The 19,437-nt window shown below is 39.1% G+C and overlaps 1 protein-coding gene across 1 annotated transcript; it reads right to left on the reverse strand.

Annotated features, from left to right (window-relative positions):
* Positions 1–136: 136 nt before the first annotated feature.
* LOC143147800 (protein yellow) lies at positions 137–9,050 on the reverse strand. The gene is made up of 6 exons (XM_076313399.1): positions 8,954–9,050; positions 5,156–5,657; positions 3,656–3,758; positions 3,490–3,578; positions 1,896–2,188; positions 137–815 (listed from the first exon to the last, which is right to left on the reverse strand). Exons 1-6 carry the CDS (start codon positions 8,956–8,958, stop codon positions 602–604), a joined length of 1,206 nt encoding a protein of 401 aa, XP_076169514.1. The 5' UTR covers positions 8,959–9,050; the 3' UTR covers positions 137–601.
* Between the last annotated feature and the right edge of the window lie 10,387 nt (positions 9,051–19,437).

Below are 19,437 nucleotides of genomic sequence, written 5' to 3' on the forward strand. Positions count from 1 at the left end.
ATATTTTGAAATAAAAATTGCAACGTTCGATCAGAATTTAGAGTGCCTTCATTATAATAGAAAATATTGGACGATACAATAGATAAAAAATAGTATAATAAAGTAAAATAGATGAGCGTGTTAATTCGATCCTCGATACAGTTGAACGATCTCCATTGACGAGGACATTCAAGTATTCTCAATTGCGTTGTCTTCGCTAATAGATAAACAAACCCTTTTGTATTATACATCGTCATCCTGGACTCTCACTGCACCTCTATCCTTGTTCCTCGTCGATTAACCGTGATCGTAACCGAACGATTAATACTTAAATAATACGAATTCTCCCATACTAAAGACCTACTATTAATTGTTACGCCTCGATCGCATAATAGTTTCATTACTGCACCGTGTGAGCATAAATTGTTCTAACGTTCTCAAATCAACGCCTGCTACGAAATTGTCCAAGAGAATAGTCCTCCACGAAAAGATATCTTTTCGAGCTCTGTAAATCCAGTCATCAGTAAGAAACCGATATCGTTTCCATTGGAAACCGATGGATTACTCAACCCCGAAAACCATCCACCATCTCTTCCGCAATTAATTTACATCGTTCATTAATTTACAGTAAAATATTGTTCCCTAGATGCCTAACGTAGCTTAGAAACGGAGTGGGTATCAGCCTCATGATTCGAATGTTGATATCGCGCGGGTTCACTTCACGTCGGAAGAATTTCTGGAATCTGGACGACAGCAACCAAATGTTGCCGTTGTCGCGTTCCGCCCAACGAATTTCAGCGACGAATTGCAGCTTCTCTGGACTCTGAATCAAGTGCCTGAAAGAGAAAAACAGAATTTCGTGTAAACAGTTCTGTCTCGGTTTCGCGCGGGACGCAAAATTCAAGGATATCGCAAAAAAATTTGCATCTGTGGTTTGAAAGTTCGACCGGTTGGTTTTTATCGAAGAACGACCGTGACTTTTTAACGAGGCGATGGCTCCAAAGGACGTATACGATGATAGAGACGTTTCGATACGTTTTATCGAGGCAGTCGCTCCGAAGAGCATAGACAATGATGGGAATGATGAGGTACGTTTTATCGAGGAGCGACCGTGACTTTTTAACGAGACGATGATTCTAAAGAACGTATACAATAATAGAGACGATTCGTTACGTTTTATCGAGGTGTTCGCTCCGAAGAAAATAAACAATTGTGGGAATGATGAGGTATGTTTTATCGAGGGACGACCGTGACTTTTTAACGAAGCGATGGCTCCGAAGGACGTATACAATGATAGAAACGATTCGATACGTTTTATCGAGGTGATCGCTCCGAAGAAAAGAAACAATTGTGGGAATGATAAGGTGAGTTTCATCGAGGGACGACTGTGACTTTTTAACGAGGCGATGATTCTAAAGAACGTGTATAATGATAGAGACGATTCGATACGTTTTATCAAGGTGGTTGCTCCAAAGAAAATAAATAATTGTGGGAATGATGAGATATGTTTTATCGAGAGACGAGCGTGACTTTTTAACGAGGTGATGACTCTGAAGGACGTATACAATGATAGAGACGATTCGATACGTTTTATCGAGGTGATCGCTCCGAAGAAAAGAAACAATTGTGGGAATGATAAGGTGAGTTTCATCGAGGGACGATCGTGACTTTTTAACGAGGCGATGATTCTAAAGAACGTATACAATGATAGAGACAATTCGATATGTTTTATCGAGGTAGTTGCTCCAAAGAGAATAAACAATTGTGGGAATGATAAGGTACGTTTCATCGAGGGACAACCGTGACTCTTTAACGAAGCGATCGTTTCATCGAGGGATCGACGCGACGTTTTAACGAGGAGTTACCGTACAACGATCGGAAATTCGCTCGTATCGCGAGGCAAATTGGTACTCTACCATTGTTGAGAGGTCTGAGGCTGCCAGGCAGCGATGATCCTTTCCGTGAGCGGTGCGAAGAGGATCTTCTCGTCGCTAGGATCAACGGCCAACGCGATACCTTGACTGGACTTCGAACCAAGTACAGTTACCGGAAGTTGTTCCCCGAATGGCAGAGGACCCGCTTGAAGCGCCGTGGTCGGCACGCTGAAAAGTCGATTCGTCGCCAGCGGTTGATAATACAACAATCCGAGATTGGCGGAAAAAGCTAATCCAACAACACCGTCCATCAACTCGAAAGTGTCGGCGCCGATCTGAAAAAATTACATTCGACTCGAAAAATATCGCGTTGTTTAACAGTCCTTTTTTTTTCTCACCGATAACGTACTCGTGGAATAAACAAACGTTATACCAGGAGTTTATTTTAAATTGAATTTCTATGGATCAAACCTGTTGCAATTACGAAATTGACATACTTTTCAGTGAAATTCACGAATGCCGAAACACGTTATCGTCGGATCACGATGGAATTACGCGTACTTGTGTGTTATCGCAGGAGATCGGGCGAAATCGTTTTTTAATTTTTATTCCGCGGTTCGTGATTTATTCACCACGTTCCGCGTGCCAACATGCCCGTTGTTATTCATGAGTCGCGAAGTGTTCGAGTCAATTACTTTAAATGTGCCTACTTCGACGCTGGACGCTGTTCGTTAACGAGAACGTGGTATTTACATTGGTTGTAAACGTGAATAACATCGGTCGTAACGTTCAACGGTCGCGCATACTAATTTTGAAGGTTCGATGCTTTCGCGTTACGAGATCGTTATCGTATAATTTATTTATCGTTAAGACAAATTGGAGACCGAGATTATCATAATTATTAACAGTTACGAATCTTACCCTGTTCTCGCGATCGCCACCGGTCGATTTGAATTTCGCGCTACTTTTAGAACCTGATATATGTCATCTAGAACTCGATATGTGTCATTTAAAACTCGATATATGTTATCTAGAACTCGATATGTGTCATTTAAAACTCGATATATGTTATCTAGAACTCGATATGTGTCATTTAAAACTCGATATATGTTATCTAGAACTCGATATGTGTCATTTAAAACTCGATATATGTTATCTAGACAGATGAGAAATCGTGGAAAAATACACGGTGAGAGAACGCGTGAAAATTATTCAGAAATAATTACGAAAAATCGCGATCTTTGACGATAACGATTCGAGGGGAAAAAGTAAATCGACCGATGATAATTAGGGCTCAATCTAAATGGAGAAATTTGGGTCAGGATACATCGAGGCGTGCACGAAACTTCGACTACTCCATATGCTAATTTTGAAGCTTCGATGCTTTCGCGTTACGAGATCGTTATTAATTTATTCATCGTTACGACAAATTGTTAACCGAAATTATCCATAGATACGAATCTTACCCTGTACGTGGAGAAATTTAAATCAGGATACATCGAGGCGTGCACGAAACTTCAACTGCTCCGCATACTAATTTTGAAGCTTCGATGCTTTCGCGTTACGAGATCGTTATTAATTTATTCATCGTTACGACAAATTGTAAACCGAAATTATCCATAGATACGAATCTTACCCTGTACATGGAGAAATTTGGATCAGGATACATCGAGGCGTGCACGACCCTCCAACTCCTCTCCGTGGCTCCGTCGAAAACCAATATACCTGGAGAAAAAGCGACACTTAAGCTAAAACGGAAATCGAACGCGAAAATAAATAAATAAGAATGTTTGGTTACTGACCTGGTCCCGCGGTATCGGATATGTAAACGAACACATCGTCGCAGGTTTTCGCCGAAACATCGTCGATAATAAGGTTCGTCAACAGCGTGTTGGGTCTCAAAGACTGGAGACAGAGAAACATCCTTAATGTCCCTCTTTGTGATCCAATATCCCCTTCCTTACTCTCAACATCGCGATATTTCTAATACACTATAGATTACTTTAAATAAACACGTTGAATCGAAAATTACAGATCTGTGCATTGCGCGAGTGAAAGATGTAGTATGTATACATATATACACAAATACCGAAGAAAGGAAGCTAACACTTTTCCTCGAAACCGTTAGATATTGAATACAAAGATATTTTCTTATCGTCCACATCGGTAGAGTTCTCAACGATTAATGTACCAGGTTGTTCGATACGTTTTGTCGTTTCTTCCATTGTAAAAAAAATACTACGACACTTTGAACAACTGTGAATATAGAATCGATAGATCTACGCAAAAGTAGTATCATTTTTCGAAAAATAAAAAGACAAATCTAATAGCTCCATTTCTCATCCAAAGACAAAATTTACCTCTCGTTCAAATTATCACCCACGTTCTTTTCTCTCTTTTTTTCCCTTGTTCTACATTATTTCCTTGCGTTCTTATTATATGCATGCTTATTACATGCTTCTTATATTATATGCTCGTTATATGCGACGTGTATTGCTTTCAAGGTCGGGTCAATGACAGTACACCTGTATCTCCGCTCTGTATCGAACGCAAGGTAAACGTAACGATCAACAACGGATAATATGGAACACCGCGAGATCTCAACAGGTAACACACTCCACCAGTGTGAATTGCTTCCTCGTAGACGTTCCATGTTACACGTAGTTACCATCTACGAAAGACCCGGATTAACCGGTCGCTCTTTAACCGAGCAGAAATTTTCTTACAGGAAAACAATCGACCAGCGAGCAAATTGTTACGTTTCACTTTCGTCAAAGTAAACACACTTAACGACGTTACTCGAATACACCAGTTCCTCCCTCGTTGATCTTACTCCCCATCGTGATTACTTTTACCTTGCGAGGACTACCCAGTACTCCGATAAGACCGATACATGTTTCTTCGGACTTTGTATTCTCATATGTACAAAAACTATACCACTATATATGTGAGATCCCTGTATATTATAATAAACTACATATTATAATCTGAACTTTACAACAATATTCTCTACGGAGATACTCGGCAAACGGTAACTCTCTATGGAGACTTTCATTAAAACTTTTACTCCTTACAGAGATTACCTCCTATTTCTACCGAGCAGGAAATAAATCAAGATACTATTATCTTAATACTTGTATTCACGAATCGTGAGTTAAAGCGTGCGGGTGAAACGACTTTGAGACTATATTATTTTTAAACTTCTCGTTACCTCGCGCGTTGCAAACGTACCCCGTGTTATTGTCCCGTCTCTCGACCAATTATTGCCCGCCTGTAACCACAAGAACAACAAAGATACTCACCTCCCGAGGAAACGTGTACCTCCGCACAAGTTGATGCGTGAGAAGATCGAAGATCAGAAGTTTCGGGGGACAGATCGGTCTGAAGTCGTCGATCGAGGTCAGTATACCGCTGTCTAGGACCCAGATCCTGTTACACCTGTCTATTTGCGACCTGTAGACCGAGATCATTTGCGAGCAGTTCATCTCCCCTCTGCCAGCCAGGTGCCAGTCCCACGACGGATAAGGTCGAAGCTGCGGGCTGATCTCGAACGATTGGTTCTTCGTGATGTAATTGAACGTCGACGGTACACCGTCGCGTAACCTTGGCACGCTGATGAAGATCTTATCGTCACCGATCGTGATACCGGTTGGCACCACGTTCTCGGGACGATATCGACTGAGAAACATTTGATCCGGTGGTAGAGCGAAGTCCAGGAGCGGCCATTCGGCAACCGTTTGGAGATTGTGCGAGCTCGAACACACGCAGGACGAAGCTATCGCGAGGACGACAAGAAGCGGGTTCCTGTGATCGATAAAGATGACAGAAAATTACGAGGTTGTAATGCTATGTAGAGTCTTCTGGTTTCTTCATCCTTCGATCGATCAGATGCACAAGGTACGAGGTACGCGGAAATACGTAGAGAATATCTAAAAGACTTTAGGTATTGATTATGTATACATAATTTATCGATTGATTAATCATCTGGAGACTTTATAGCGATCAAAGGATCGAGAAACATTATTTTTCAGGCCGAGAAACAACCGATGTTTGAATTTTTTTCAAAGTTTCTGTAATTGTATCTTATGGTATTCACATCGACGAACGTATATCTGTCGAAACGTTGACGAATCGATTCTGAAATTAATATCGACGATATTAATTTAGGTATTGATTACGTATACATAATTTATCGATCGATCGATCATCTGGAGACTTTATAGCGATCAAAGGATCGAGAAACATTATTTTTCAGGCCGAGAAACAACCGATGTTTGAATTTTTTTCAAAGTTTCTGTAATTGTATCCTATGATATTCAAATCAACGAACGTAAATCTGTCGAAACGTTAACGAATCGATCCTGAAATTAATATCGACGATATTCTCTCGTTCGTAACACGCGTATCGAGTTTACAAACATCCCCCTGTGTGCTAAACGGTAACATTGCTCGCGAAACAATGATGTGCAACAACCATCGTTGACGATGATGTCTTTGTCACTCGATCACCTTGTTTCTAAAGTTTTACTTCCGAGAATTATCAATATCTTCGATCGATCGTAGATTCGTAATCAATTTACGTTTCCCTTCGTGCGTCTGGCTCGTTTAATTAGACAGTTCCATCCAACGAATGTTGTTAATAAATCACGGTACGGAGTGTTTGTTCGTTGTCTATTGTTCGTATCAATTTTCGTTCTTCTCACGGTTGCGTTTATACGGTAAGCTGATCGAACTGGACGTATCTTCGGTTAAACTTTCCCTTTCGAACGCGTACTTGAACTTGAACCCATCGGATGTTTCCGCCTTCACGCCGCATACATTACCAACGACAGGTTTATGTAAATATGAGCTCGAGTCGCGCGCGAGTCGCCTTTTTGCTTTCGTTTCACTTTTGAGAACGAGTTCGACGAAGACCAAGTCGACGCTTTCAGTTTCCAACGTTTACGAAATCTCGTTCGAAATTAAGAAATATTGGGTCGTTCGTTAAAGTCATTTCGTTTTCCAAAATGGGGAATATGTAATTTAATCAAATGTTCGTACACTCTAGAAAAATTGTGTTTCATTTTCACCAAAGAACGAAATAACTTTCCTAACAACTAAATATTTTTTCGGGAAGTAATTTCCTTTTCCAAAATGGAGAATATACGATTCAATAAAATGTTTGTACACTCTAGAAAAATCGTGTGTCATTTTCACCAAAGAACGCAATAATTTTCCTAACAACTCAATATTTTTTCGGGAAGTAATTTCGTTTTCCAAAATGGAGAATATACGATTCAATAAAATGTTTGTACACTCTAAAAAAATCGTGTTCCATTTTCACCAAAGAACGAAATAATTTTCTTAACAACTAAATATTTTTTCGGAAAGTAATTTCGTTTTCTAAAATGGAGAATATACAATTCAATAAAATGTTTGTACACTCTAGAAAAATCGTGTTTCATTTTCACCAAAGAACGAAATAATTTTCCTAACAACTAAATATTTTTTCGGAAAGTAAATTCGTTTTCCAAAATGGAGAATATACGATTCAATAAAATGTTTGTACACTCTAGAAAAATCGTGTGTCATTTTCACCAAAGAACGAAATAATTTTCCTAACAACTCAATATTTTTTCGGGAAGTAATTTCGTTTTCCAAAATGGAGAATATACAATTCAATAAAATGTTTGTACACTCTAGAAAAATCGTGTTTCATTTTCACCAAAGAACGAAATAATTTTCCTAACAACTCAATATTTTCTCAGGAAGTAATTTCGTTTTCCAAAATGGAGAATATACGATTCAATAAAATGTTTGTACACTCTAGAAAAATCGTGTTTCATTTTCACCAAAGAACGAAATAATTTTCCTAACAACTCAATATTTTTTCAGGAAGTAATTTCGTTTTCCAAAATGGAGAATATACAATTCAATAAAATGTTTGTACACTCTAGAAAAATCGTGTTTCATTTTCACCAAAGAACGAAATAATTTTCCTAACAACTCAATATTTTTTCAGGAAGTAATTTCGTTTTCCAAAATGGAGAATATACAATTCAATAAAATGTTTGTACACTCTGGAAAAATCGTGTTTCATTTTCACCGAAAAGAAAACGAAATCACTTTCGTAATAACGCAGTAGAATCATCGAAAAGTTGAACGGTGCGATCGTTGCGCGCCAAATTAATTCAAATGCATCCAACCGATAGAACGTTTCTCCAAGCACGTTCTAATTCGCGGTATTTTGTTTTCCCTGTCTCCGATCTGGTTTTAGATTCACAAAGGCGTGTCTGGGGCGCAGTGACATTTCACTGTTGTCACGGATATCGTGACAAACGTACAACTATCGTTGTCAACACTTTTCGCACAAATTACGAAATTACACGCTCGAGTAAAGTAACACCCGAATGTAAAATTCCCCATTGTCGTTGATAAAGACACGTTTACGATTTATCTTTGTCCAAATATGACCGACCGTCGTTAAAAAAAAACGAAAACGCGGCAATTTTTCGATCTAACGGAGCATAAATCGCTCGGTTCGATTTTACGCAATCGGAACGCGTCGATCGTAGAATTTCAACAAAGTCACGGTCCCAATGTCCCGCTCTGACAACTTTTTGCGATATTCAAGTACAAGTCTCGAGTGTCATTAATACCTGCGGTTGATCTTTGGATATTACGACATTCGAGTGCTAATACTTTGCATTTCTTTCTGTTTCTTCTACGAGAAATAACGGATGTATAATTTCGAGGGTGTTTCGTTTTCATCGATCTGTTGGATAATTTGCATAATCTGTATATTCGAAAAAAATTGTGAAAAAATGTAATAATCGTATTCAAACGGAGAATTTTTTCTATAATTTTCAGGAATATAGAAGAAAAAAAAATCATCGTTGATATCCCGATGGAGTCGAGGATAATACAGTTGTGACCTACAGAAGAGAAGTTCGAAAAACGATATTTCTGGGGAATCGATATTTTAACCTACCTAAGTAGGTGCGTGTAACTCCTCGAGAACCCTTCAACCGCGAGAGAAGCAAGCCACCGTCACCGATGTTTATCCAAATTAAATCGAGGTAACAATATTCGAAGGATCGTTAACGACGAAGGGAACCAACCTCATTGTCTGCAGAGAACCTCCGACTCGGAGATGTGAACAGCAATTATCGCGTAAAAACTGAAAGAAATCCACCGCGACGGCCACCGAATCCAACGCGCTCGTGCGATCAACTCGAACTAGCGCCAAGTCCGTTCGGAAAGGGTGTATCAAGTATGTTCCCAGATGGGCAGGGTGGTTTCGCGCATGCGCGTACGAAAACTGCATCAGTCCAGTGCCCCGATCGAGCGAGCCCGGGTGTCGCATGGGCCCCTCTTGGGCCCGAATTGCATAATTGTCGAAAAGTTTCTTGGAAATCGAATATATGGGAACCGAACAAGGGGAGGATTTTTTAAAGAAAAGAAGAGGGAAGATCTCGATCCTCGTAATTCGTCGCGAGATCTAACAGTTTTTGGAGAACGAAAGTAGGAAGTGGAAGGTAGAGGGATTCTTAAAGTGAAGGACTTCGACCTTCGAAATTCATCGAATCGTTTAAACATTTTTGGAAAATATATGAGGAAATCGAGGAGAATATAAAAGGAAATTCAGAAGAGGATCTTCAAAGAAGAAACTTCGATACCAAGTTTTTTGTAAGGTCTAACTGTTTTTGGAAAACGAGAGTAAGAATTGGAAAGTAGAGGGACTCTTAAAGCGAAGGACTTCGACCTTCGAAATTCATCGAGTGGTTTAAACATTTTTGGAAATAAATGAGGAAATCGCTTTAAGGGAGGATCTTCAAAGAGGGAACTTCTATACCAAGTTTTTCGCAAGGTCTAACTGTTTTTGGAAAACGAGAGTAAGAATTGGAAAGTAGAGGGGCTCTTAAAGTGAAGGACTTCGACCTCCGAAATTCATCGAGTGGCCTAAACATTTTTGAAAAGTAAATGAAAAACTTACAGTAGGATCTTCAAAGAGCAAACTTCAACCCCAAGTTCCTCACAAAGTCTAACTGTTTTTAGAAAATAAATATAAGAACTGGTGAAAGAAGGAATTTTTTAAAGAAAGAATAACCCAACACCCTCACTCGACACTACCTGTTTCTGGAACACCTGTAAAGAATATCCACGAGAAGATAAGCTCCGAATGAAGAGGAATTATAAAAGGTCCATGCACGAAAGGGAACGTGGACAATCTGTGTGTTTGTTTACGGTACATCCTCGCAAAGATTAAAACTTCTGACCTAGCGACCGAGCAATTTTCTAACTCTGACAATTTTTCAACTCCTGACAATACTAAGCACCATCGTTCGAGTACCGTCTGATCTAATTCTCTGGCATCGAGTCTAGGATCCAGATAGCAAAAGCGACACATTGTGCAATCCACACGTTCGGCTCGCCATGTCTGCACCTCATGACCACGCCTACATCTCGCCAACTCATTCAGAAGGATTTTTTGTGACATTCAGATCCACACCCGTGAGACTTGGCTGGTTCGAAAGGTTAACAATGGATGCAGACGTCGATTTCAGAACTAGTTTGTATTGTATTTTCTACCAGCGTAAATTTCTGATAACAAGGTGGATCTCTTTCGTAGAGCTTTCGAGTATTTTGAACGTACTGTAGAGTTATCGTATTTATTGGTCTATTCTAGTGCAAATTTTTATTTTTTATAAATCCAATTCTTATGCTCGAAAGTGTACATTTTGACAGGGTGGATTTCCCGCGGTTTTTTAAAGTCTACGTAAGAGACATCAAATTTTGATCGCTTCTTACGCCAAAACAGTTAGATCTCGTGTATCGATAAACAACTACGTACATTATTCGCCATCTATCTTTTTTTTATATAACATTATTAGTCTAAGTAATATGAACAATAACAGTGGGAAAATCGTATAGGTCAAATGCGTCGTATCACCTTTAAGAGTTTCTCGATTGACCTTTTAACTCGATCGCGGACCTCGATATTGTTCTAGATGCTTCGTTTAAAGAAAACAACAGGTGTACAAATCTTTTTACCCATCGTGGACAATTCTGTAAAGATTTTCGCTACTCAATTCGCAAGGAATAAGTAGTGAAATGAATTTACTCCGAAAGTTTTCCCTCTCACTGATCCAACGCTGAAAAAGTTGTCTCCAATTAAGTATACCTCATTTGCAATTCGTTGGTAGAAGCTTTCGATACCTTCTTACGCAACTTCGATCGGTGAACATGTACCCCAGCCTTCTTTGACTTTAAAGGAAAATGTAAAAGGAACCACGAAGTCATTACTTCGTTACGTTTCTTCCAAGTCGCGTTAATTGTGTAAGAAAATTACAATCGTTCTTTCTTCCAATGTATCCAAGTGTCCAAATTCTATTTTTTTCTCGCGAATGATCTTTCTTAAAAGTACATTTATCGAGCAAGGGATGATAGTATAATTATAAAGTTCTATTCCGTTCCGTGATGGAGATACAAATGACAATGACAATGTTTACACCGATAAAGGTAGCGATCTAGGAAATGGAGAACTTCCGAGCAGTAGCGCGCTCGATACGGATCGCACCGTGTCGGAGAAAGTAATTTATGGTAAACATAAGACGTAAAGTCTGACATTTCGCATTTCTGACCACGGAGTACGTAGCACGAGCACCTGGAACGCAATACCGCGATTACAATACAGGTGAGTATTACGAGTATCTCAAGTCTAAAGTTTCTACATCTGCGGTTCATTCGATGATCAAGGAAGATTAATTACAATATCAATTTGTACAATGGAATATACACGACTATACACTATGGTTACAGTACTAGTAGTAACAATAATAATAATTTGTACAATGGAATATAAACGACTATACACTATGGTTACAGTACTAGTAGTAACAATAATAATAATTTGTACAATGGAATATACACGACTATACACTATGGTTACAGTACTAGTAGTAATAATAATAATAATTTGTACAATGGAATATAAACGACTATACACTATGGTTACAGTACTAGTAGTAACAATAATAATAATTTATACAATAGAATATAAACGACTATACACTATGGTTATAGCACTAGTAGTAATAATAATAATAATTTGTACAATGGAATATACACGACTACACACTATTGCTACACTACTAATGGAATAATAATAATAATAATTTCATCCCCCTATTCGAAACTCCAAAGTTTAAAAAAATCGTGCAATTATTTTCAATACTTGCCTCTCGACCCGGATCTATTAGAATTTGTTATTAAAACCCCGTCCATTAGATCTTGCATTATCGTAAAAAATATCCGGTCAACTACTAATTATATCGGTTGAAGTTTGTTGTTTGGATCGGACTGATAAGCTTCTAATTAATATCCTATTTCGTAAGACAGGTTTGTCTGGCTCGGTTATTTGGAATTATCGAACGCAAACGATTCCTTAATGTGCTTCGTTTACATAAACGAAGTCGATTCGATCATCGCGTTTGATGTTTCTTCGTAGTCAAAAATGCGATACTCGCGACCAATGGCCGAAAACGTAGTAGTAATCGTGTAACGGTGGGTGCGGCTTATAGTTCCGGAGAACTTTCGATCGGGGTTACCTACCAAGGACATCCACATAACATTTACCCACCATGGTTCGCACAATCGCCATTTTCCTCGCATACCGGTCGCGAACGTGTCTCGGGAGTACCGCGACCAGTTTAATCGACGTGTTCATCGGTCCGTTTGCTCGTAAAGTGTGCTTTGATGTGTACATTGAGCGCGAATCAAACGCGGTGCTCGCGGGGGATCGAATCGCACACCTACCCCGCTTATTTGCAATTTGAGATAGTCGTTTCATCGAGGCCTTTGTCATTCGATCTTTCTTATTTTTCCCTAATATTCGATACTTTTCGTTGCAGCTCCAGTCTTGAATTTTAGATTCGGTTTGAGTTAAGACACTTGAGGTTAGATATATGGAAAAACAAAATGGCTACCTTTTATCTAATCACATGTGTAGCAGTTGCATCTTTTTACACGTACAAACGATATATTGGGTTTCGAGGCCTCTGTCGTTCGACCTTTGTTATTTTTCCCTAATATTCGATACTTTTCGTTGCAGCTCCAGTCTTGAATTTTAGATTCGGTTTGAGTTAAGACACTTGAGGTTAGATATATGGAAAAACAAAATGGCTACCTTTTATCTAATCACATGTGTAGCAGTTGCATCTTTTTACACGTACAAACGATATATTGGGTTTCGAGGCCTCTGTCGTTCGACCTTTGTTATTTTTCCCTAATATTCGATACTTTTCGTTGCAGCTCCAGTCTTGAATTTTAGATTCGGTTTGAGTTAAGACACTTGAGGTTAGATGTATAGAAAAACAAAATGGCTACCCTTTTATCTAATCACACGTGTAGCAATTGCATCTTTTTACACGTACGAACGATATATTGAGTTTTGGAAAGTCATTTCGTTTTCCTCTGTCATTCAACCTTTGTTATTTTTCCCTAATATTCGATACTTTTCGTTGCAGCTCCAGTCTTGAATTTTAGATTCGGTTTGAGTTAAGACACTTGAGGTTAGATATATGGAAAAACAAAATGGCTACCTTTCATCTAATCACACGTGTAGCAGTTGCATCTTTTTACACGTACGAACGATATATTGGGTTGTTCGGAAAGTAATTTCGTTTTCCAAAATGGAATATATAATTTAATCGAATGTTTATACACTCTAAGAAAATCGATAACTTTTCTCGTTATTATTACGGTTACGGTAAAAACGATAACTTTTTTCGTTATTATTACGATTACGGTAAGTTGAAGTTAAGATCTGCCTTAAAATTCGTTATTATCTCGTAAGTGAGTTTACACTAGTTCGAAATATTTCTTATAACACAATTCATGAACTTTCTTTCGTCAAAACAAAAGATATATGGAATCAAAGACATCTTTTGTCGCAAAACAATCGAAATGTTCGATATCGAAAGAACAAAGCGCTTGGAGCGCCATCTACGATTGAATTATTAAGAAATTCAAGAACGTTCCAGGTCGCGGACACCTCCAATGCAGAACCGGAAGCGATAAGGTCCACGGGAGTCTGTTCGTATCGAGATCGAGAGGAAATTACGGGGAACCGGATGATCGTTGCCCAAGAATTCCCCACGTCGTTAATGCAACAACCACCTATCGAAGAATGAAACATTTTCGGGCTTGCTCAAGACAGACGACTCTCGAAACACCATGGGAATAACGAACAGTCGTTTGGAACAACGGAAGCAACGAAATCTTGCCATTTTTCAACGATTAATCGTACGAACAAGGAACGTTTATCGTCTCGGTGCGATTCAAAATTGCTCGATTTGGCGCGATACCGTAAGAAACGCAATCTCGTGGCACCCTGTATTGCAAATACCAAACACCAATAGCTTGGTGTGTCAAGTCTGCATGTAACACGAGCAAAGAACATTTTTACGAGATCCAACGGTTTCGATACGGTATGAGTCGATGTAGACCAAGTATCAAAGACTCCATTTAAAAGAACAAGAAAATATCGAAAAAGAAAATATCTTCCAATGCAAATATCTCGAGAATAAATAGTTATTACAGTCTTTGAATTTTTCCCCCGTTCTCTACAAAGCTAAATAAAAGAAATAAAGGGTAACGTTTAAAAAAAATAACCATGACCTTGAAATTTCGTGACCTTGAGAAAAGATTCTTTTCGTGGTTGCAGATAGTCCTTGAACCGTACTCTTTTGCAACTTTTCTCCAAGAAATGTCTATTGTCGCGAAAGATAGATATTTAAACGATCTCGTTTAGCGGAGTCACCCTGTGTATAATTTTCACGTTCGCGACAATGATGCACGATGCATTCGATACAGAGAAAGCGAGGCGATCGGCGAAAGTGACGTTGCTCGTGTTTCTTACCGACAAAGGGGGACACGAATGGTCCGCTAACGTCGCCGATATTCGAACGTAAGTACCGCGTTGCATAATCGCGCGATTCGAACTCCTACGCGAGTGCAAGGGTCCGCGTGCAAGAACTCACGAACGATCGGCACTCGAGAGCGTTCGCGAGCACCACGAGATTGTTCCAGTGAATTACGTAAAGCCGGCTCGAACGTTCCCAACTAATGGTGTGTTTTCGTACCGAATTCATTTTATTTTTTTTTTATCAGCATCGGAACGCCGTTGCGTACACGTAGATACATGTCCGGCTTGGAAAGTCCGCGCGAGAATCGCTCGACCGTGGACAGCATTGTCGTACAGGTTTGCAAACCTCGAGATCCAATTTCTGTATAGTTTCTTCTTATTTCGCGGACAATTCGTTTCGACCCTACGGATGCTTACACGTTCGTCGATCTACGAGTACGTTTGTACGGACAAAATGTGGAATACTGTAGAAGAATGTTGAATTTTCAGTACTGTCTAAAGATGATGTAACAAAAATCATTTTTGGTAGTTGTATGTATGTGTGTGTGTATATATATGTATATATGAATGTACGTATGTATGTGTGTGTATACATATGAATATATGCTTGTGTGTGTGTGTGTGTATATATATATATATGAATGTATGTATGTATGTGTGTATGTATGTATATATGAATGTATGAATGTATGTATGTATGTATGTGTGTACGTATGTATATATTTATGTGTATATATATATAGTGTCATATATAAAATCTTCTAGAAGATTCTATTCTACGGATATGTGATGTTTCTTAAACAAAATAAGAGTTTGTTACCATTCTCAGTTAGTCCGAAAATCAATCTCGTGTAGAACTCGAGCAAAAGATATACCACCCGGAATTTAACAAAGTTTGATTTATCGATAAAATAGAAATCCCGAGCTATTATTTAATCGCACCTGTAACCCAAAATTCTAATAATCAATACTTACACCCCCATTTAAATATCACAGGACAGTATTTCGTAGGACGTTTGAACAAATTGTATCGTGTAATGTAAATAATTGAAATATTTTGCTTCAATCTTGTGTAAATTCACGGATATGGGTTCGGTATTAATTAAGTATAAGAAGAAAGAAATATTTAGTCGTTCAAATAATATCTTAAATCGAACGAGTCAACTTGCAAGACAACAAAAGATACTTATTAACACGGTGTACAGTATTGTACTTTTTTTTGAACAACTTATAAGCTAACAAAAAAAGTGGAAGAAGCATTCTTTTTAAATAGATACAATTTCAAATTCTATTACTATCCAATCGAACACATACTTCGGTACGTATCTATTTGTACAACGATTCTTTCGTTTTCATTTTCGTCCAATTAATCGCATACCGATCGTGTAAAAAATCAGTGGAAAAAATCAACCAAAATTGAACTTCCTGTAGGAAAACTATAAGATTTGAAAGCACATGATCGATGACAACGTTAATTGAAGTATTAGCATCAATATATGGATATGTACGAATACCTCGAGAAACGAAGGAATGATTAATTTCCTGAAATTAACACACCGTAAATCGATTATCCTCCGAGATACATATAAAAAGAGTTACGTGAAATTTCACAGTAGTTTACTTTGTTTACGAAACAACAAATCGCAACAATGATATCGTTTCGCACGCCGGTGGAGCGCAAATTCAATTTCTTGAACGTATTCGTCCGCTTAGTAAACATCGTGTAAACTTCCCGGTCGACGATCAAGATTTCGTAAAACGACCAGAGGTGACCACAGTGATCCGATCGATGGTACAAAGTGGTTGACATTGCACGCTCGTGTAATTTCTATGGTCAAAAATCGAGAATCGAACGCGACACGTTCCTCGGTATCAGATTCCTCGAGTCCACGCAAGTACACGCGCGAGAAGTACTCGCGAGCAATTCTTGGACAGTTGGACACTGAGGGATTTGTTAATGACAAATTGCCAAGAAACTCTGGTATCTCGTGATTTGATACACCGATGAAAATCCTAAGATCGTGTATCTTTCTTAAGAGGAGTGTCTCTTTAAACATAAACCTTTGTTACAATTAATAGAAAGCATTGCACGCGAAAGTTACGCGAGTCGACAAGATGATGATTATTAATTTACAGATAAACCTGAAAATAATATCCAGAAATCGACTTCCACTTTTATAACGAAGCTATAATTTTCTTTTATTTTAATTAACACATTCCGTTGGCACATAAGTACACTTTCGAATAACGATCGAGATATAACTTTACTACATAACGCAATTCCTTTGAATTACAATAGTTCCACCAGGCAATTGTTAACAAAATACATTGCACAATGTTTGATACAGTACACATATTTGCGTTACTTCAATGCGATTTTCGTTCGGTTGCACGTCGAGTGGAAAGATATCGATCAATGGGAGACGATGATATAATTTTTTTTAATTTTCAAATTACGGACAGTGTCGATGGAAACCCGAGGTAATTATTTTATTCACCCACCGAATCGATTATTCAATTGGGCACCGTAGATCGACGTGCCAAATTGCTCTAACGGTTGCAACCTTTCCCGCCATAAACGTCACATACATCTCGATAACGCTTATGCACGCCCGTGTACGTTGCAAGTGCTTAATAAAAAAAAATTATAACCCTGGTCAATTATTATGCGAGTCGCGACAAGGAATTCCACGTAAATAACAGACGTTGTTTGACGTGCGATATCAAAACAGTTAGACAACTTATCGCAGCGAGCGAAGCGTACAATTTCGATTTGCTTTCGATGTTGTAATTACACTGTAAAAAAGCATCGATTGAATCTGGAAATGAAAAAAACGAACGACGAAGTGGAACGCCCACTTGACACGCCTACCAGATCATTTTTCAATTTCAATTTCCAATTGTATCACGCACATCTGTGGTTCACGGTGGGAAATAATTGCACGCAACAAGAATTTCGACAATTGAATCCATTTTATCGGCGATAACAACGATTCGTTGTTCACCACCGAAATTTATCACTCGGGATAAAGTTACGCGGTGCATTACGTGCAACGTTTCGATTTAATCGCGTCACGTTGCACCCTGGAAACACGCACAGTTCCCATACCGGATTTATTACCAGCGGTTCGCGCGTACCGATTGCTCTCGATGGTAATTAATACGAAAATCGACCAATGAGACAGAAGAACGTATATTAGACGCGTAATGGAATACCTGCGCTTGTACTTTCACCGGGAACCAAATTCGATACCAAATATCAATTTTCAACGAAAGTCGCGTTTCTCCGTTCGTAGAGAAACGGGATAACGGTTGGTAAAGACGACACCGATCATAATTTTCTTCCTATTGCGACAGACTGGCGTAACATTCGATCTGCTTCGAATATAGAATATTGAACTCGGTGAAAGTCGACGATATTGTTGTTAATTTTACAAGAAACGACGAATAAGGGAAGTGAAGTCTCTTACGTTGCTTCGAAATCATAAATTGACCACGATTCTCACTCTTGTATCGTTTATAGTATCGTTTCAGGGACGCGTGTCGCTCGATTGTCCCTTTCCGTGTCTTCGAAGCAACCGTGGGGGCGGAGCAACCGTGGGGGCGGTGCAAACCGACGAAAGACGAGAGCGGAGTGGGGATAACTCGCGAGTGACCTTCCACGGCCGAAATTTTCTACCCCGACTTCGATGATTGAACCGTACTAGGCAATCGAGAGACACATTTCTATCCAATTACGCTCGAGTGTTGTTCGATTTCATTAACGTTCGGTGCGGAATTGGTACCGCTGGTGGAACCTGTTTCGGCGATTGTAGAATGTTACTTCGTGAAAGCAACACAACGAGTGCGTTACGTTTTAAACGAGATCGTTCAAAATTATCTGGCTTATGCTGTGTTCGATATTATGGTGGAAATACGTTCGCTCGTATTTAAACGGGACTGTTTCACGTAACGAACACCGCGGACTAATCGCGATCGAACACCGCTGAACGGGTGATTGTAAGAGAGAAAGGTTCCTTTTTTTTTTCTTTTCCCCTCGACAAAGTTCTCCCGTACCGTTGCATTCGAAGTGCACGACATACACGGCCAACATCACGAAACGATTTGCATCTTGATTTATAGACCCGGTCGGACACATTGGCGTAGAAATCGATTTTTCGTTTCTTCCGTTCGGTCCGGTGGAATTTTTGGATTCTTGGAGGGTAAAGATCGTACCGATACGCGGCAGGAAGAAATTGACGTTTTGTCAATCGTTCCAAGTTTTCCACGTGACCCGAGTTTATTAAAAAAAAACGGAACATCGCGCCGGACAAATCATCGATCGTTTGAGTATATCCGTAAATTGTCTCCGTACTCCGCGAGATTCGATAAGGTAGCGAGATTCTTGAAAAAAGAACTTGAAATCCTCGAACGAATTACGGAATCGATGATCGAACGCCCGCGGGCATGCCTAAGGATGGAAAGTGACCGCTCGCGGCAATTGCTTTAAAATTACGTAGATTTGTGAAACGATCGAACGCAAAAATGTCGGCAATTAGAAGACAAGGTTGTACAATTAAAATACGAACGTTTCTCGGTTGTCTTCTAATGCTTGATCCACCATTGAAACGAGACGTTTACGAAACATCCTCTACGTAGAAATATACTCCAATTCCCTTTCTTCCGACCTACGCAATC

This window comes from Ptiloglossa arizonensis, chromosome 6, assembly GCF_051014685.1.
Source record: "Ptiloglossa arizonensis isolate GNS036 chromosome 6, iyPtiAriz1_principal, whole genome shotgun sequence".
In the NCBI taxonomy this organism is placed as follows: Eukaryota; Metazoa; Arthropoda; class Insecta; order Hymenoptera; family Colletidae; genus Ptiloglossa; species Ptiloglossa arizonensis.